At 44.4% G+C, this 18,903-nt stretch overlaps 1 protein-coding gene across 2 annotated transcripts in view; it reads left to right on the forward strand.

The window, feature by feature from the left end:
• The first annotated feature begins 1,353 nt into the window (after positions 1–1,353).
• The window catches only part of TTC25 (tetratricopeptide repeat domain 25), a 63,259-nt gene continuing 45,709 nt past the window's right edge, over positions 1,354–18,903 (forward strand). For both annotated transcript variants that reach the window (XR_003943996.1, XM_030221119.1), the window contains exons 1-4: positions 1,354–1,632; positions 13,163–13,294; positions 14,427–14,580; positions 16,174–16,235. Coding sequence is in view for 1 of the 2 variants with exons in the window: in XM_030221119.1 (XP_030076979.1) it covers positions 1,513–1,632; positions 13,163–13,294; positions 14,427–14,580; positions 16,174–16,235 (468 nt within the window). In the remaining variant the exon portion in view is untranslated. The remainder of the gene's footprint in view (positions 1,633–13,162; positions 13,295–14,426; positions 14,581–16,173; positions 16,236–18,903) is intronic.

Consider the following 18,903-nt stretch of genomic DNA (forward strand, 5'->3'; position numbering starts at 1 on the left):
AGCAATACAGCACCATAGGGGTCACTGCAGTGCACTTCATAAAATGCTCCCAGGTACACATCTGACCATTGCTCCCTTACCTTGTCTGCTGAGCCCCTCCCCCCAAAACCCACTGCCCCCAACTGTACACCATTACCATAGCCCTTACTGGTGAAGGGGGCACCTATATGTGGGTATAGTGGGTTTCTGGTGAGTTTTGGAGGACTCACAGTTTCCTCCACAAGTGTAACAGGTAGGGGGAGGTAGAAGCCTGGGTCCACCAGTCTGCAGTGCACTGCACCCACCACTAAACTACGCCAGGGACCTGTATGCTATTCTACTGGATCTGAGTATAACATCTGGCAAGAAATATTTTTCATCACATTTTTGGGGGTTGGGAGGAGGTTCGTGTCCACTGGGGAATAAGGGGAGGTCATTCCTGCTTCCCTCCAGTGGTCATCTGGTTATTTAGGGCACCTTTTTGTGTCTTATTTGTTATAAAAACAGGTCTATATCAAAACGTCTTAGTTTTAGACCTGGACGTTTTTGTTTTCTTCCATTATGGCTGAAAAACGTCATAAGTCTCAGGAATGACCAAGTCCCATCCTGATCGCATCCCTGATAAGCCCCCTTGAGATTTGGATGCACTTCTGACGGACTTCAAAGAAAAACGTCTAAAAATAGGTTTTGAAAATAGTGATGTAGATGTTTTGTGAGAAAAACATCCAAATATGCCACTTTTTAGACATTTTTCTGTTTTGAATATGAGCCCATTTACTTTTAGAATATATATATATATATATATATATAACAGTTCTGAAATTTAAGGAAAAAATTACCCCATTAGTCAATGATTTAAATTTAACTAAATGTAAGATTAGACGTAAATAAACAAGGAATATAATGCTTAGTTTCTTTTTCTGCTCTCTTTCAGTTGTATGTACTTACTTATCTTTAGAGCAAGTAACTTTTGCCTGTCCATTAACAGGAATGCTGATGAAACATAGCAGCTTTCTGCCTATTGCAAGATGGCCGCCTGGCTAACAACCCCTGCCCAAGCCCAGGCCCTGCTGTCAGATGACAACCCACCTTCCAAGAACTTCCATTCCAGTCTCTCTCTTTCTGATGCAAGAGCACAGACTCAGCACAAACAAACTACCAGGCATTCAACAGAACATGATGTTTCCTGCTGTGCGATTATCTGCTGGCACCAGGCCCAGCCTGTCATGAATTTGCTCCCCCTTGCAACTCTCCATCTTGCTTGAAACCTACATTTTTCATTGTGTGCTCAAGTGGTATTGGAACTACAAATCCATGCATGCAATGAGGCCGGGACCGTCTCAGCCTGTCCCCGATGACCCTGGTAACCCTAGCACATTGTTACCCAGTTGCTAGGTGACAGCTTCCATGCTGCTACAAACAGAATAGGCCCAGAGGAGATGAGAGTCAACCGAGCTGCCATAGATCTGGGAAGGAAGGGAAAGAAAGTACACTAAAAATCCAAATTATCATCCCTAAGCAGCAGACCTGAACATGGCATATGATGATGAGGGCGACCAAGCCCCCCGGGGCACATATATCGGCTACCTGGCTGAGGGTGAGCAGCTATATCAGAAAGGAGAGTATCGGAAAGCCATTGATTGTTACACCTGTGTAAGTATAAATTCTAATCCTCTGTCAGATGCAGGGATTCAGGGTTTGTGTTAACATACACGGGGCCCAGGGCAGAAATTTTGGAGGGGGACCTAAATCCTGCTGTGCCTTCTTCAGCTTCAGGCAGGCATGGGGTCTCTTATTGCATGAGGGCCCAGGGTGGTTGCCCAGTTGCACGGCCCTTAATACTGGCCCTGCAGGGACCCAGCTTTGTATGTATACTTTCCAAAGGGATTCCGAGCTCAGTATAGGAAAGTGCAGAAAAATCCCAAACATTTGATGGCTTCTTATGTACTAAATATATACTCCTGTGCAGACTCTGAGGGACTCAGATTTTGATGGTAGTGATAATATAAAGTTAAAAAAAATGTTTTTAGGTGTATGCAGCTGTCCAAAAAACTCTTTGTCAAAAGGGCTTTTGTTTGCACTTAGAGAGATTAAGTAATGTGCTCAGGGTCGCAGAGGGCAGGGCAGAGAGAACAGAGCCAGGTATTTGCCTTCTGTCCTGCTATTTCTGGCTAGAAGAACTATAGTATTGTGTACAAAGTTCTAGCACCACTGGTATTTTAAATAAAGAGCATAAATTCTGCTACAATTGGAGGGATTCCATGCTCAGCAGTTCTTGATGTTCTGGTTCTGGAGGTTCTACTGATATCATTCTGAGAAGTTTTAGGGTTCTGCTGGAGATTTTCAGATATTTTACTGAGCACATATTGATACTGTGGGAGATTCAGGTATAGTACATAGGCTATGAAGAGCTGAAAATCCCAGAAATACCCGAAAAAAAAAGGCAGAAAGCACCAGGGCTGAAAATAGCAGAGGAGACTCCAGGAAATGTACATATGACAAGGGCTGAAAATGGCAGTGGCAACCCCTGCAAAAAGCAGAGGCGGTAATTCTGTAAAGGTCGCCCACAGTTAGGTGGCTAGAGTTCAGGCATTAAACACAAACTCTATAATGGTAATTACACGCATAAATATCATTCTAGAATACTGGCGTAAGTTGAAGTGTCGCATGTAACTCTAGGTGTGACCTCTTACGCCATGTCAATGGCTGGTGTAAATGTTTACACCTAAATGCTGGCAGTTACACCAGGGGCGTAGCTAGACCTCGCCGGGAGGGGGGCCAGAGCCCGAGGTGGGGGGGCACTGTTTAGCCGCCGCCCCCCACCCGCGCCACCACTGCCGCCACTTTGGACCCCCCTGCCGACGACCCTCTTGAACCCCCCTCCCGCCACCAACCCTCCCCGCCACCGCATCAGGTACCTTGTTTGCTGGCGGGGGTCCCCAAACCCCGCCAGCCGAAGAGTCTTCTTCAGCGCCGGAGAGAGACTCCGGCGCCTTCATTCAACAAAGTTCGTTGTCAGTCTGATCATCTGTTTCTGACACCTTACATCCTGCACGGGGCTACATGCACGGTGCAGGACGTAATAAGGCGTCAGAAGCAGCTGATCAGACAACGAAGTTCGTTGAAGGCACCGGAGTCTCTCTCCGGCGCTGAAGAAGACTGTTTGGCTGGCGGGGTTTGGGGACCCCCTCCAACAAACAAGGTACCTGATGCGGCGGCGGGGTGGGCGGCAACGGTGGGGGAGGGTTGGTGGCGGGAGGGGGGTTCAAAAGGGTCGTTGGCAGGGGGCCAGGGCCAAATCTACGGGGGCCCAGGCCCCCCAGGCCCCACGTAGCTACCTGAGTTACACACAAGGCCCAGATTCTATATATAGTGACTAAAGTTGCAAGTGCAAATTTGGCAATGCGGCCAATTGCGTGCACATCTTAATTGTTTGGCAAGCCAATCGGTGCTGATAATTGGCCAATCACAAGAAATGATTGGCACTAATTAGAATTTACAGGCGCAACTTTCCAAGGGCTCCTTTTACTAAGGTGTGCTGAAAAATGGGCTGCGCTAGTGTAGGCACGTGTTTTGGGTGCACGCGGATCCATTTTTCAGCGCACCTGTAAAAAAAAGGCTTTTATAAAATTTTTGCTGAAAATGGACGTGCGGCAAAATTAAAATTAGCGCGTGTCCATCTTGCGTCTGAGACTTTACCACTGCCGATTGACTTATCGGTAAGGTATCACGTGGTAACCATGCAGTAATCGTCTACGCACATAGAATGATGATTTACTGCCAGGTTTCCGCCATGCACAGAAAAATAAAAATTCTTTTCCGGCTTGCGTAGTGGATGCTCATAAAAAAGCAAAATTACCACCCAGGCCATGCAGTAGCTGGGTGGTAGCTCCAAATTGACGTGCATAGGACACACATACGCACCTATGCGGTTTAGTAAAAGGGCTCTTAAGTGTATTCTGTAAACTGGTGCTCGTAAATCCTAATGAGGGGGTGTGGCATTCCTAGAAACTACACGCACCAGTGGCGTAGCCAGTATGGAGCCACGGGGGCCTGGGTCTCCGTAGATTTGCCCCTGGATCCCTCTGTCGACAACCCTCTCGACCCCCCCTCCTGCCGCCAACCCGCCATCGCCTACCTTGCTGACGGGGGACCCCAACCCCCGCCAGCCGAGGTCTTCTTCCCAATCCTGCGCAAGGCTTCGTTCTATTCTAGTCTAGTCACATGCAGGACGTCAGACTAGAACGAAGCCTTGCGCGGGATTGGGAAGAAGAGGACCTTGGCTCGGCTGGTGGGGGTTGGGGTCCCCCGCCAGCAAAGGTAGGCGGCGGCGGGTTGGCGGCGGGGGGGGTCAAAGTTGGTGGTGGGGGTTCGGCAATGGCGGGGGGGGGGTCAAAGTTGGTGGCGCGGGGGGTCGGCAGTGCCAGGGGGGGCTAAAATGTGCTCCCTCACCTCAGGCTCTGGACCCCCCTCCTGCCGAAGTCTGGCTACGCCTCTGACACGCACTGTTATAGAATACGCCCAATCTACACCAATTAGGTGCAGACACTTACACCAAGTTTTAGTTGGTGTAAATGATCATGCCTAAGTTTAGTCGCAGGTCCGGGCGCCACGCATATTCTATAAACCGCACCTAGCATTAGGCATGGGTTATAGAATATTGCTACGTGCATTTTTTTCTATGCTGATTTGTTTTGTGGCATATATAGAATCTAGTCCAAGCTGACACTGACAGGTTGCCGTGTAGTGGCTCAACATGCCCATGCCCATGCCCATGCCCTGCTTGCAGTTATACACTGGAGTACTTAGGTGTGAAGTTATAAAATAGCTCCTAAGTGCAGTTAGGTTAGTAACTGCTGTTTCCCCCCAGTTTAGTCATGTAACTGCCATTTTAGTGCAGACGTTATGTGACCAATTGGTACCAAATGCCAGGCGCACTGTATAGAATGAGGGGGAGAGAGTGCATAGGTTATGTTTCAATCTTTTTATTGTTATCTGCAAAGTAACATATGGCCGATAGAACCAACAAATACAACATTTTGTTCACATATAACCAACAGTTCTTACATCAATACCACATGAAACTTGTTGCAAATGATGAAGTGCTAACAACATTTATAGCATAACGTCTTATTAACTACATGCCACTAATATGATCAGTCAACCTTTTATAGAATAAACAACACCCTACCCCCCACTCCCTCCCACCCACCCACCCCCAACCCACCCCCTTGCCATGCCATACAGCCTAGCAATTCAAGATTCTGCTGCGTGCTACTGCCGTCAGGGAATCCTAAAACGGAGACCAAGTCCTACAAAAATAATCTCCCTTAGAGGAAGATAAATCCCCCACACCTCTGGAGTGCATAGGTTAAACATACCAGAGCAGAGTCCTGGAAAATATAGATAAGCACAAGGACTGGCAGTGCCAGAGGAGGCACCGTCAAAATACAGATATCACAAGGGCTAAAAATACCAGAGGAGAATCCTACAGAGGGTGCAGGAATGGGAAATACCAGGAGAAACTCCAGCAAGATACAGAGAGTGCAAGGGCTGATAATACCAGAGGAGACACTAGGAAAATGTAGGTGACACAAGGCTGAAAATACCAGAGGAGACGCTAGGAAAATGTAGGTGGCACAAGGCCTGAAAATACCAGAGGAGACGCTAGGAAAATGTAGGTGGCACAAGGCCTGAAAATACCAGAGGAGATGCCAGGAAAATGTAGGTTGCACAAGGCCTGAAAATACCAGAGGAGAGTGCAGCAAAATAAGGACATTTCAGAGACTGAAAATAGAAGAAAAAATGCTGGCAAAAAGCAGTGAGCACAAGAGCTGGACATGGACAGATATGATTATTCTTGTTGCATTTTGTACAAGAAACCTTTGGCTTCATATTCCAAAGGACTTATGCACTGAATTGATGCCTGGCTAAAAGTTCTAAGGGCAGGTCCTATAAACTGGTGGCTACATTTAGGCATGAATAGTGCACCTAGGGCCTCTTTTACAAAGCCATGCTACTGATTCTCGGTGTGGCAAATGAGAGGAAGCCCATTCAATTCCTATGGGCTTCCTCTCATTTGCTGCGTGGGAATCGCTAGCGCGGCTTTGTAAAAGAAGCCACTACTTTATGGAATAGGGTGTTTATGCATGTGATTGACGCCAATTATTTGCAGTTGCGTGCATAAGTTCTAGGCACTGTTCTATAAACAGTGCACCTAAATCATTTATTTATTTATCACATTTATACCTCACATTTTCCCACATGTTTGCAGGCTCAATGTGGCTTACAATAGACCGAAAAGGCTATCGCCAGTCCAGTAGTTATACAACTACACTAGATTGTAGTAGTCAGAGTGGATAGAAAGAACAGGGTATAAAGGAAAAAGGGTAAAGGTAAGAGAGTCCAAAATAGTCCATTTATATGCTGTTTTGAAGGACTTTGGGTTTTTATGTTGGAGCCTGGGGATAGGCCTTCCGGAATAGGCTGGTCTTGAGTAATTTCCTAAAGTTGAGATGGTTTTGAGTAGTTTTGACAGCTTTTGGCAGTGCATTCCATAATTGGGTGCCGATAAAGGAAAAGGATGAAGCGTAAGTGGATTTATATTTGAGGCCATTACAGGTAGGATAATGGAGATTTAGGAATGAATGGGATGTGCTTGATGTATTCCTGGCTGGAAGATTGATTAGGGTGTTCTTGTATCCTGGAGCTTCTCCATAAAGAATTTTGTGGACTAGGGTGCAGATTTTGAAGTTAATTCGTTCCTTTAATGGGAGCCAGTGCAATTTCTCTCGAAGGGGCTTGGAACTTTCAAGTTTGGATTTGCCAAAGATTAGTCTTGCTGCTGTGTTTTGGGCAGTCTGAAGTTTCTATACAAGTTGTTCTTTGCATCCTGCGTTTATTCCATTACAGTAGTCTAGGTGACGTAATACCAGTGATTGAACTAGATATCGAAATACTTCTCTAGGGAAGAAAGATTTTATCCGCTTGAGTTTCAGGATTCAGTAAATGATGCTGAAAGGCACTGGTAAAAATCTGCACTCATTGCTATTCGATAAAGGGCACTTTGGGCTGAGCGCTGTTTATAGAATAACGCATAGCGTGCATTCCGGTGCCCAGCTTTTGGGCGTGAGGACTTACACCAACTAAAACCTGGTGTAACCCTGGTGTGCAACTTGGTTGTGCAACTCCCAAATTCTATAACACTGCGTGTAATTCTTTGGAACGCCCTGCCGCGCCCTGCCCCTCCCATACTTGTGCCCCCTTTTGGGTTGCGCATGAGAGGATTTGGCCACTGGTCTTTATAGAACCACATGCAACCAGATTGGTGCACAAGTCCAAATTAGAGCCAATTAATGTTAATGATTGTTTTTAACAACCAAATATTGATTGTTAACAGCTCATTAACTAATTTATTTGTGCACGGATCTCGTGGGCACCATTTGTATAATCTGGGGGTAAGCATGTAGTTGTCAGGGCACATTCATGTGGGCAGAGCATGGGCATGTTGCCAGGTGATGTGCAGAAATAAAAAAAGGAGTGAGATATAGACCGGGCTGACCAGAGACAAACGAGGAGACTTCAGTCGATTGTAGACAATTTATTGGTGAAGACTCGACACAGTACCGTGTTTCGGCTGGTAGCCTGCATCAGAAGTTGTTAGGATAAAATATATGAGCAATATCAAATGGTCAATAGACGTAAACAGAAGAGGATGGAAGAATGTGGTCTTTAAAAAGACTTTTAAATAAGAAAATGTGGGCTCCGAAAATGAGCTGTGTTTATTTTATTGACTATTTGATTTGATGTTGCTCATGTATTTTATCCTAAAGACTCCTGATGCAGGCTGCCAGCCAAAACATGGTACTGTGTCAAGTCTTCACCAATAAATTGTCTACAATCGACTGAAGTCTCCTCGTTTGTCTCTGGTCAGCCCAGTCTATTTCCCACTTCTTTTTTATTTCTGTTGTTTCGTCATGGGATCTTGGCGCCCCTCCGCCTCAGCGTACTCTCACCGAGCCAGGTGATGTGCGCCACTTATAGAATACTGTCAGTTGTGTACTTAGACACACCCACTTATCCCAGCTTTGGGGCCCTTTTACTAAGCTGCGGAGGGTCTAACACACGGGTAGCACGTGCCAAATCAACACTGCCACCGGGCTAGCGCAGGTACCCAGCGGTAATTTTTAAGTTGGCGCATGCTATTTCCCATGGTAGAAAATATTTGTCTGTTTTCTACCACAAGGGGGCGTTCCTGGCAGCAATCAGCAGCGTGACCACATTAGTGCATGATAACTGATTACCGCATGAGTAGCGTTTCAGTCCATACTGCTAGTTCAGTGGGTGGCGGTAAGTGCTCAGGCGGTGAATAGCCGCATGCTACTTTTAATTTTAGCGCATGGCCATTTACCACTCCACTAAAAAAAAGCCCTTTTTCCCAGCCATGGTAAAAAATGGCCCAGTGTGCACCAAATTCACACGTCTAGACTACCGCAGGCCATTTTTTTTACTGCAGAGTAGTAAATGGGCCCCTTTTGGCACACCAATGCATCTTTGCATATCCTATAACGTCTTAGGTGCACCTTTAAACCATTATAGAATTGTCACTAACCCCCTCATTCTATAAACTTTGCCAAATATTGTGAGCACATTTTAAGTGAATAACGAGCCAATTAGTGCTAATCATTGGCCAAGACCGAGCTTATTGTCTTCCCTCCCAAACCCACTTCTCCTCTCCCTCCACTCTCTATCTCAGTTGATAACACCCTCATCGTTCCCGTCTCATCCGCCCGCAACCTCGGAGTCATCTTTGACTTCTCCCTCTCCTTCTCTGCGCATATCCAGCAGATTGCCAAGACCTGTCGCTTCTTCCTCTATAACATTAGCAAAATTTGCCCTTTCCTCTCTGAGCACAGCACCCGAACTCTCATCCACTCTCTCATTACCTCTCGCCTTGACTACTGCAACCTGCTCCTCACTGGCCTCCCACTTTGCCATCTATCCCCCCTTCAGTCCGTTCAGAACTCTGCTGCACGTCTTATCTTCTGCCTGGACTGACACACTCATATCACCCCTCTCCTCAAGTCACTTCACTGGCTTCCGATTAGGTACCGCATACAGTTCAAGCTTCTCCTATTACCCTACAAATGCACTCGATCTGCAGCCCCTCCTTACCTCTCTACCCTCATCTCCCCTTACGTCCCTACCCATAACCTCCGCTCTCAAGACAAATCCCTTCTTTCAGTACCCTTCACCACCACCGCCAACTCCAGGCTCCGCCCTTTCTGCCTCGCCTCACCCCATGCCTGGAATAAACTCCCTGAGCCCATACGCCAGGCCCCCTCCCTGCCCATCTTCAAAACCTTTGCTCAAAGCCCACCTCTTCAATGTCGCCTTCGGCACCTAACCACCATACCAATTTATAGAATTGTCGCCATAGTGAATAGCAGAGAGAGGGATTGTTGGATACCCTGGATCGTGGTGATATTAAGCTGTTATGAGCTTTGGTCTAACCATTTGAGAAGGATCAACCTAAATTGAACAGATAATCTTATCCAATAAAATCTAGGACCACTTATATTCAAAGCACAAAGCACTTTAGACTTACAAAGTTCTATAGGTTACTATGGGGCCCTTTTACAAAGGCACGTTAGGCTCTATGAACGTGCAGCATGTACCAAAATAAGAGTACCGCCAGGCTACCACGCCCCCCCTGGCAGTAATTTCAAATCTGCCACATGCCCGTAATACCTGGATGAGTTATTTATTTATTTCCTCCCATGCACTCCGTTTCTGGTGGTAATCAGCAGTTGGCGTACACCAATGGGTTATCGTGCGTGTAGCGCTTGAGCCCTTACTGCTAGATCAATGGGTGGTGTTAATGGGTGGCCAGTTTTGGACGCACACTGGTTTCAGTTTTACCACATGCCCTTTTCCCATCCCATTACTAAAAGCCGTTTTTTGCAGATACGGTAAAAACTGGCCCAGCACGCACCCAATACATGTGCCTACACTGCCACAGGACATTTTTTATCATGGCTTAGTAAAAGGACCCCTATGTAACTTTGCAAGTCTAAGTGCTTTGAAAATACACCTCCACGTATAATAAACACTAAATGGATAGCACAGCTGATAATCCATTGAAAATTATGAAGATAATTTATTTATATTTATTTGTTACATTTGTACCCCATATTTTCCCACCTATTTGCAGGCTCTATGTGGCTTACATAGTATCGTAGAGGCGTTTGCCAATTCGGTTGATTGCAGATACAAAATTATATTGTGGTCAGATGAGGTAGGTGTGGATCAGGCATCATGGGGTCGAAGGAAGTGAAGATTATAAATTGTCCAGTATGATCATTAGTTATGCTATGTTGCTGGGTGCTGGGATTTATGTTGGATCGGTAGGATAGGCCTTTTTGAAGAGGTGAGTTTTTTTTTAATTTTTATTATTTAAATTTTCCAATATATCACCACATAAAGTGAATATGCAATCGGCATTATTTAACATTAGGAAACAAAAATGATAAGTATATATCTTTACAGCCCATTTGTCCACAAGTTAAAGAAATTTGATTCCAAGATTAAGGAAATTAAAAAAAGATATAAAAATTAATAATCAGTAGATGTTTCCTCTGGTTCAGACCCCAGCCTGCTAAATTAGGGAAGGTTTACTATATTCACATCAACTCTTGCATCAATAAACTCTTTCAACTGTTTTGTATCTACAAGCTGAAAATGTTTACCCTCAAGCACCACATTACAAAAACAAGGAAATAGCAAAACAAAATTTGCTCCCAATGCCACCACCCTGGGGCGAAGTTCCAAAAAGGCCCTTCGTCTCATCTGTGTAGGCCGTGAGAGATCTGGAAAGATACGGACCTTTGAGCCCAAAAACAGATTTTCTAAGTGTCTCAAGAAAGCCGTAGTACGGCATTCCTATCAGGCTCCAAGGCGAAAGTGGCAAGCAGAGTTAACCTCTGAGTAACTATTTCTAATGAGCTTTCTAGGAATGAGGTAAGATTCATTCCCTCCCCTATTACGGGGGGGATTTCCCATGAAGAGGTGAGTTTTGAGTGATTTCCTGAAGTTTAAGTGGTCACGGATTGTTTTCACAGCATTTGGGAGTCCGTTCCATTGTTGTGCGCTTATGTAGAAGCTGGATGCGTAAATTGTTTTGTATCTTAGTCCTTTACAATTTGGATAATGTATGTTTAGGTATGATCGTGATGATCTGATTCTGTGTCTGGTTGGTAAATCTATTAGGTCTGTCATGTATCCTGGTACTACACCGTAGATAATTTTGTGTACCAAAGTGCAGATTTTGAAGATGATCCGTTTCATTGATTGGGAGCCAATGCAAATTTCTTGTAGGGGTTTAGCACTTTTGAATCATGTTTTACCATATATCAATCTGGCTGCTGTATTTTGGGCGGTCTGGAGTTTTTTTGTGAGTTGTACTTTACATCCCGCGTAGATTCCGTTATAGTAATCTGCATGGCTTAGGACCATTGATTGTATTAGGTTTCGAAAAGGTTTCCCTCAGGAAGAAAGGTTTTATTCGTTTGAGTTTCCACATTGCATAGAACATTTTCTTTATTACGGTATATATTTGGTTCTCGAGTGTAAGGTTGCAATCGAGTGTGACGCCGAGTATTTTTAAGCTATCTGAAGTAGGGAGTGTGTGTCCTGGGGTGCTTATAGTTGCAGGTTTGTACTTGTTGTGTTGTGATGAGAGGATGAGGCAGTGTGTTTTTTCAGTGTTCAGTTTCAATTGGAATGAGTTTGCCCAGGAGTCCATAACTTTTCTGGCTATCTTGAAGCCGGTTCTAGGTCAGTTCCCACTCACCAATTCCCATCTGGAAAATTGCCACCAAGGATAATTACTACCTAACCAATTCCCACCGCTCTAGGGAGGACGATTCCCACCCTTAATAATCATAGTCTGAAATTTAACTCCTTCCCTTTCCCCTTCCAGATCATTTGGGGGGGCGGCAATGCCCCCCGAAACATTACCATTAACACGTCACACCCCCAAAAATTTAAAATAAACCAAAACCCAGATTAATAAAGAGCATAAAATATAATGCATATAAAAAACTTACATGAAATATTACAAATATATCCAGGCCATGCAAATCACCTCATAAAAAAGTACAGGGAGCTTTTACTACTACTACTACTATTTAACATTTCTAGAGCGCTACAAAGTGTACGCAGCGCTGTACAAACACAGAAGAAAGACAGTCCCTGCTCAAAGAGCTTACAATCTAATAGACAAAAAGTAAAGCATTTAAATTTAAAATATTTAAGCAGTCAAGCACAAGAGAACAGTCACAGAAGGACTGAAGATGTTGAAGGGTGGTCAGTGTGATTAGGTGTAACTCTGGTTGGAGTAGTGGGAGAAGGTGATAGAAGAATAGAAATGGGTGAGGTAAAGTAATGAGTGGGTTGATAGGGAGGTTATATAAGACATGTCACTCTAGATAAAAAGATAAAAGACCTCCATAATGTATAAGAAAAAAAAAAACAGAACACTGACACAAGAAAAGACAACAAATACTACATGCCAGTAAGAAATAGCCAGGGGGGGGGGGGGGAGTCCTAGGAGGGAATTGTACAGGTGGGAATCGGTGAAGGGGAACTGTCCGATTGACAACTACCTGCTACACTTGAAGCCATGTCCCCTTGCTGAATATATATTGCACATATGAATGATAAAAAGATAAAAATTTAATGAAGAGATCATTGTTTGGAGGTGTTTTTGCAGCCAATGATAGAAAAATGCTGGATGTAGTTGGGGATATTGAGGACTTCTTTTACAACCCTGTGCTAGCAAGTCCTGCACGACAAATGAGAGGAAGCACATAGAAATTGAATGGGCTTCCTCTCATTTGCTGCAGCAGGAATCAGTAGCGTGGCTTTGTAAAAGAAGTCCTGGGTGAACTGAATTCCCTATTCTACTAAGAATTTTTCCCAAAACAGATCTAAATTTAATAAAAGTATATTGATTCCTTAGTGAAGATAATTAGCCGTTTCACTATTTTATGAACTGGTCCCTTGCTGAATATCGCCATTCTTCTTTTTGGATTTCACCATGTTCTCAAAGTATTAGAAAAGCGAGCAGGACAGGGTAAAGACAACCCATCAGGAAAAAGCTTTTCTTTGTCTTCCTCTGCAGAGCCTGCAGCATCAGCCAGCTGACAAGAACTGCCTGGTGGCCCGATCGAAATGTTACCTGAAGCTCGGGAAGCTGCAACTGGCCCTGCAGGATGCGGAGTCGTCTCTAAAGCTGGACAAGGAATTCTTCCGGGTAATTAAGCCCCACCTATTTTTCTGCTCACTCTCACTCCTTTGTGAATAAATACATTCATTGTTGTCTACAAGATGGGATACTGAAAAATAATATATTGCTTTTTTTGCAAAATGTATTTAGGGGCTTAGTTATCAACTTGGGCTACTGTTATCTATTTTACCACTAACTTGTGCTGGGTTAGCACAGGTGTAATTTAATTTAATTCTGGCATTCATAATCCACTTAACCATCAAGTTCAAGGCAGAGAACATTTAAGCAGGTAGTTTCTCTTTCTACCTGAGGCAATGGAGGGTTAGTAATTTGTCTGAGGTCACAAGGAGCTGCAGTGGGAATTGAACCCAGAGTACCAGGATTAAAACCTGCTGCACTAACCATTATGCTACTCCTCTACTTCTCCATTACTCAATGAGACCTAGTTAATAACTGGGGATAACAGTAAAATAACCCGTCTTAATGATAGTCCACGTTAATAACTTCCCCCCTCAATGTTGGCATATAAGGACCATTTGATCCTATTAGCCTGCCCAGTTTCCACTGCCTAAAGATACATCAAAACCTGGCTGCAGTGTCCTATGGCTGTTTGTTTGTTTGTTTGTTTGTTTGCTTACTGAAATGTATCTTACCCATCCTGTTTTCTAATTCTCTACTGTCCAGTTTGATCTTTGAGCTCTTCTCAGCCTAATTGCTTGAATATTCCCTCTGTTGCTAAATGAAGATTACAGGCCTCATGTTTTCAGCTTCTTGGTCCTCTCACTTCAATTGGAGAGTTCGTACATTTAATATGGGGGTGAAGATATGCTTTTTAATGAAACATTTGGGCAAGTGTCATAGATTTATTCATTTACATCTTGCTGATTTGATCTTTTAGTTCTGTTCCTTTCTAATAAACAGCTATAGTTTTATTATTTTTTTATTGTTTTATTTCATTCCACACTTACACGTTTTCAGTCTTACTGGATTTTATTATGTGGTACTACACATATCGTCCCTCTATTATAATAATCTTCTGGCTCTGTAAACCACTCTGATGTTTTTGATTTGAATAGCAGTCTATGGTATCTCAGATAAATAAACAAATAAGGATATACCACCTTTTACACCCCAATATCACACTATCTTTTCATTGTAGGGACTCTACCAAAAAGCAGAAACCCTCTATGCCATGGGAGACTTTGAATTTGCTCTCGTTTACTACCACCGAGGGTACAGACAGCGGCCAGAGCTGCAGGAGTTCCGGTTGGGCATCCAGAAAGCCCAGGAGGCCATTGACAACTCAGTGGGAAGTAAGTTGGAAAGGAACTTACGGGCATTTGTGGACTACGTGTTAAGGTGATCATGCCATCCGGTCCTAGGTCCGCTCCTGGCAGTCCGTTGATCAGTTCCTCATGCAGGAGAGAGTGCGCAAGGGCATCAGATGCCCCCATGGGCACAGTCCTGCCACCCGATGCTTTGATGTAGGGGCTCGAACGGTCAGTATAAAACAGCAGAAGGCGCTCAGCAGCTGAGCTTGTTACATTTACTGAACAAATCCTCTTATCCTGTGTATAATATGTGCTTGTGTGGAGGGTGGGGATTCATCCTGGTGAAGAACTGGAGGAAGACTAAGACCCCCCCCCCCCAAAGTAGCATTTCATTTTCAGTTTGGAAAATAAGGATTCTAGACCCAGCACATGGGTTTTAACCAGTGTTCCCTCTAAGCTGTGCAGGAGTCCTCCACCTACATTCCTACCAGTAGCGGAGCTGTTTCAACATCACATTTTTAATAGCAAGGAACAGGCAGGTTCTGCAGTACTCCAAAGGACCTGTCTGTCCTTAGTTATTAGAACATAAGAGTAGCCATACTGGATCAGACCAATGGTCCATCGCATCCTGATTCCAACAGTGGCCAAGCCTGGTCACAAGTACCTGGCAGAAACCCAAATCATGGTAACATTCCATGCTACAAATCCCACAGCAAGCGGTTGCTTCCCCATGTCTGTCTCAATAGTAGACCATCGACTTTTCCTCCAGGAACTTGTCCAAACCTTTTTTAAACCCAGATACGCTAACTGACGTTACCACATCCTCCGGCAAAGAGTTCCAGAACTTAACTATTCATTAAGTGAAAAAATATTTCCTCATGTTTGTTTTAAAAGTATTTCCATGTAACTTCCTTGAGTGTCCCCTAGTCTTTGTACTTTTGGAACGAGTAAAAATTCAATTTACTTATACTTGTTCTACACCACTCAGGATTATATAGACCTCAATCATATTTCCTCGCATCCGTCTCTTTTCAAGCTGAAGAGCCCTAACCTCTTTAGCCTTTCCTCATACGAGAGGAGTTCCATCCCCTTTATCATTTTGGTCGCTCTTTTTTGAACCTTTTCTAATTCTGCTATATCTTTTTTGAGATTTGTGATTGAAAACGTGATGTTGAAGCATCATCCCCACTGGTAGGAATAAGGCTGGAGGACTCCCACACAACTTGAGGGAACATCGGTTTTAGCCACATGTTGTGGAGATAGGGTTCAGCGATGTATTAAATGTTTTTTTTTTCCCGTTGTGAGACCAGGTATGGGTTTTCCCTGATGGGGATAGGATATCCTGGGTGATTCTGAATCCAGGGGTAAAAGATGAGCAGCAGAATACTAGTCTTAGGAAACATAATCTAAACTTGGGTTGTGGAAGGGGCATTGAAGACATTTCCACTATGGTACCTGCCACCCCCTCTCCCTTCCCTCCCCAGGACTTGCTCTGTGGACCTCTCATGGGTTGGAGCAGAAGAAGGTAGCCCTGATTTACTCCTTTTCAGTACGTTGTCACCTTCTGATGCCCGCTGGGAACTCCTACGTCATCGTCCTTGACATATTAACCGAGAGTCAGTTTTACATCTGCAGGCCCTTCCTCTGTGAAGCTGGAGAACAAAGGTGACTTGTCCTACTTTAAAAGGCAAGAAGAGGTGAGGCAATGGTGTTGACTCTCAAAACTGGAATGAGGGCTGTGGGTGGGGAGGGGAGAGGGGAATCACTGTTAAGCCTTCTCTCATCCTGAGTCCATACAACAAACCCATTCTGCTTGACTCCAGGCAGAGATGTTCTTTTTATGGCATCTTGAGACAGGTAGCTTGGGCATGGCTGGAAAAAGGGTAGGTTAGAATAGTGGTTCCCAAACCTGGTCCTGGAGGCACCCCAGCCAGTCAGACTTTCAAGATAGCCACAATTAATATTCATGAGAGACATTTGCATGTAGTCGAGGCAGTGCATGAAAATCTCTTATCATAAATATTCATTGTGGATAACCTGACTGGCTTGGGTGCCTCCAGGACCAGGATTGGGAACCTCTGGGTTAGAAGCTTCTTGACAGTGGATGTTTGCTGGGGATTGTGAAGCCCTTTGGAGGAGTGGTTCTCAAACTGTGGTTGGGTCCCCACATAGGGTCACATTATCCAGTAGATACAGTCACTGAAACCGGACTGCTCTCCTTTCATCTGGACCTCTATGGTAACCTATGCCCAGTAGTGGCAGTCAGAATGTGGCCTGCAAGCCAGTGAACTATTCACCAGCCCTGCCCCATTCTCCTGCACCAGCTTCCTGTTAGACTGGAAACCCGTGCAGAGTACTGGGGTCTGTGAGGGCACACTGACACACAGGGTCCTGTGCTGACTGCTGATACTGCCACCACCTTTGCTGCTGCTGCCTTCATGTTTTGGTTAAGTTTGGGGGGGACTCGGAGGTGTGTCTGATTTTTTGTTTTCACCACCATGTGGGGTTACATGAAGTTTTACATGTTAAAATGAGGTCATATTGGATAAAAGTTTGAAGTGCACCGCTTTAAAGGTAATGCAGACATGGTTAGTACTTAAATCCTGCCACTTATAAGCAGCTTCCCAGTATTCTGGCTTATTTCAGGTCTGTCCAACACGCGTGCGCTCTACATGATCCTGGTTTTAATCCCTTGTACTTCCTACTTGTCTTCTGAAAATGTGAACTACAAGTTCATACATGCAATGGGGCAAAGCTGGGACCAAAAATCCAAAATGGAGTCCATTGGACAGCAGGCCTATAAAGCCCAGGCATTCCCACTCCTTCCCCCTAAAACACAAAGACACAGGGACAAAAACAGAGATGATGATGTTCAAAACAATTGTCTGGGCAATTTCAGGAGTTAACTATACAAATCGTACATTTTAAAATTTCCACCCAATAAACCAATTAACTCAAGTCGCCCAAACAATAGTTATCTTTGGCAGGAGTTGGAGGAGCCACTGAAATACCTCTGATATAGATGACCAATTTTAGTTTAACCACTATGGGGCCAATATTCAGACTGCGGTCGGAGCTGAGCCCCAATATTCGATGCCAGGATGTTTCCGTTGACCGGCATTGAATATCTGGGTGTTTTTTGGCCGGTTTTTGGGCAAAGATATTCCAGCTATTTTGGTGGCCTAATTTGGCTGCCAAACGTGGCTGGCAATACACTGAATATTGATGGATAGCCGGTTATATTGCGTGATATAACCGGCTATCTGTTAAGTGCTAAACGGCAATGTTCAGCAGGAGATAACCGGCTGTGTCCCATTGAATATTGCCAGATAGGCAGTTAAGTGCCATTTAACTGGCCAGGAGCCATTTCTGGTTAGTTAAATTGTTTTAAATATTGGGTGGTATATTTTACTTTTTATGTTTAAATCATTTTTTTATTAAATGCAAAGATAAAAGGACAAAACTTAGTAACCTCAACAACCAAAAAACATTACTCGCCCACCCCACCCTCCCCAAGGAGCATCCACAAAGTAGGCCAGGAAGAAAACAAGAAAAGGAGCCCTTGAGACCACATCCCTCTTAAAGGTAACAGTATTAAAGGTTCAGTAAGTGGCTCCTCACCCGTGGAATATTTTACTTTATAAAGTTTCTGCAAGCTCAAACACTATTGCAGCAGTGTACATTCAGGTATTGTTCTGAGTTTGTACCTGAGGCAATGAAGGGTTAACCTCCCTGTTTACAAAGCCGTGCGCCAATGCCGACACAGCCCATTAGCGCACCAGTAGCTTTGTAAGCAGGGGGATAAGTGACTTACCCAAGGTCATAAGGAGCTGCAGTGGCATTAATCGGGCTCCCCTGGTTCTCAGCCAGTGCTCTAACCATTAGGCTGTTCCTCCACTCTGTGTATGTTTTACAGCATGAACTCAACCACATAAGTTTTTAAGTTAACTATAACTGGATATATCGCAGTTGAATAGTGGCGCCTCTGTATAAAGCAAGGGTTCTCAACCCAGTCCTCAGAACTCACCCAGCCAACCAGGTTTTCAGTTACCCATAAGAACATAAAAATAGCTATACTGGGTCAGACCATTGGTCCATCTTGCCCAGTATCCTACTTCCAGTAGTGGCTAATCTAGGTCACAAGTACCTGGCAGAAACCAAAATATTAGCAACATTCCATGCTACCAATCCCAGGGCAATCAGTGGCTTCCTCCATGTCTATCTCAATAGCAGATTATTGACTTTTCCTCCAGGAACTTGTCCAAACCTTTTTTTAAACCCAGATGTGTTAACTGCAGTTACCAAATCCTCTGGCAGGCAGCGAGTTCCAGAGCTTAACTATTCTTTGATTGAAAAAAATATTTA

The sequence above is a fragment of the Microcaecilia unicolor genome, chromosome 12, assembly GCF_901765095.1.
Source record: "Microcaecilia unicolor chromosome 12, aMicUni1.1, whole genome shotgun sequence".
NCBI classification, from domain to species: Eukaryota; Metazoa; Chordata; class Amphibia; order Gymnophiona; family Siphonopidae; genus Microcaecilia; species Microcaecilia unicolor.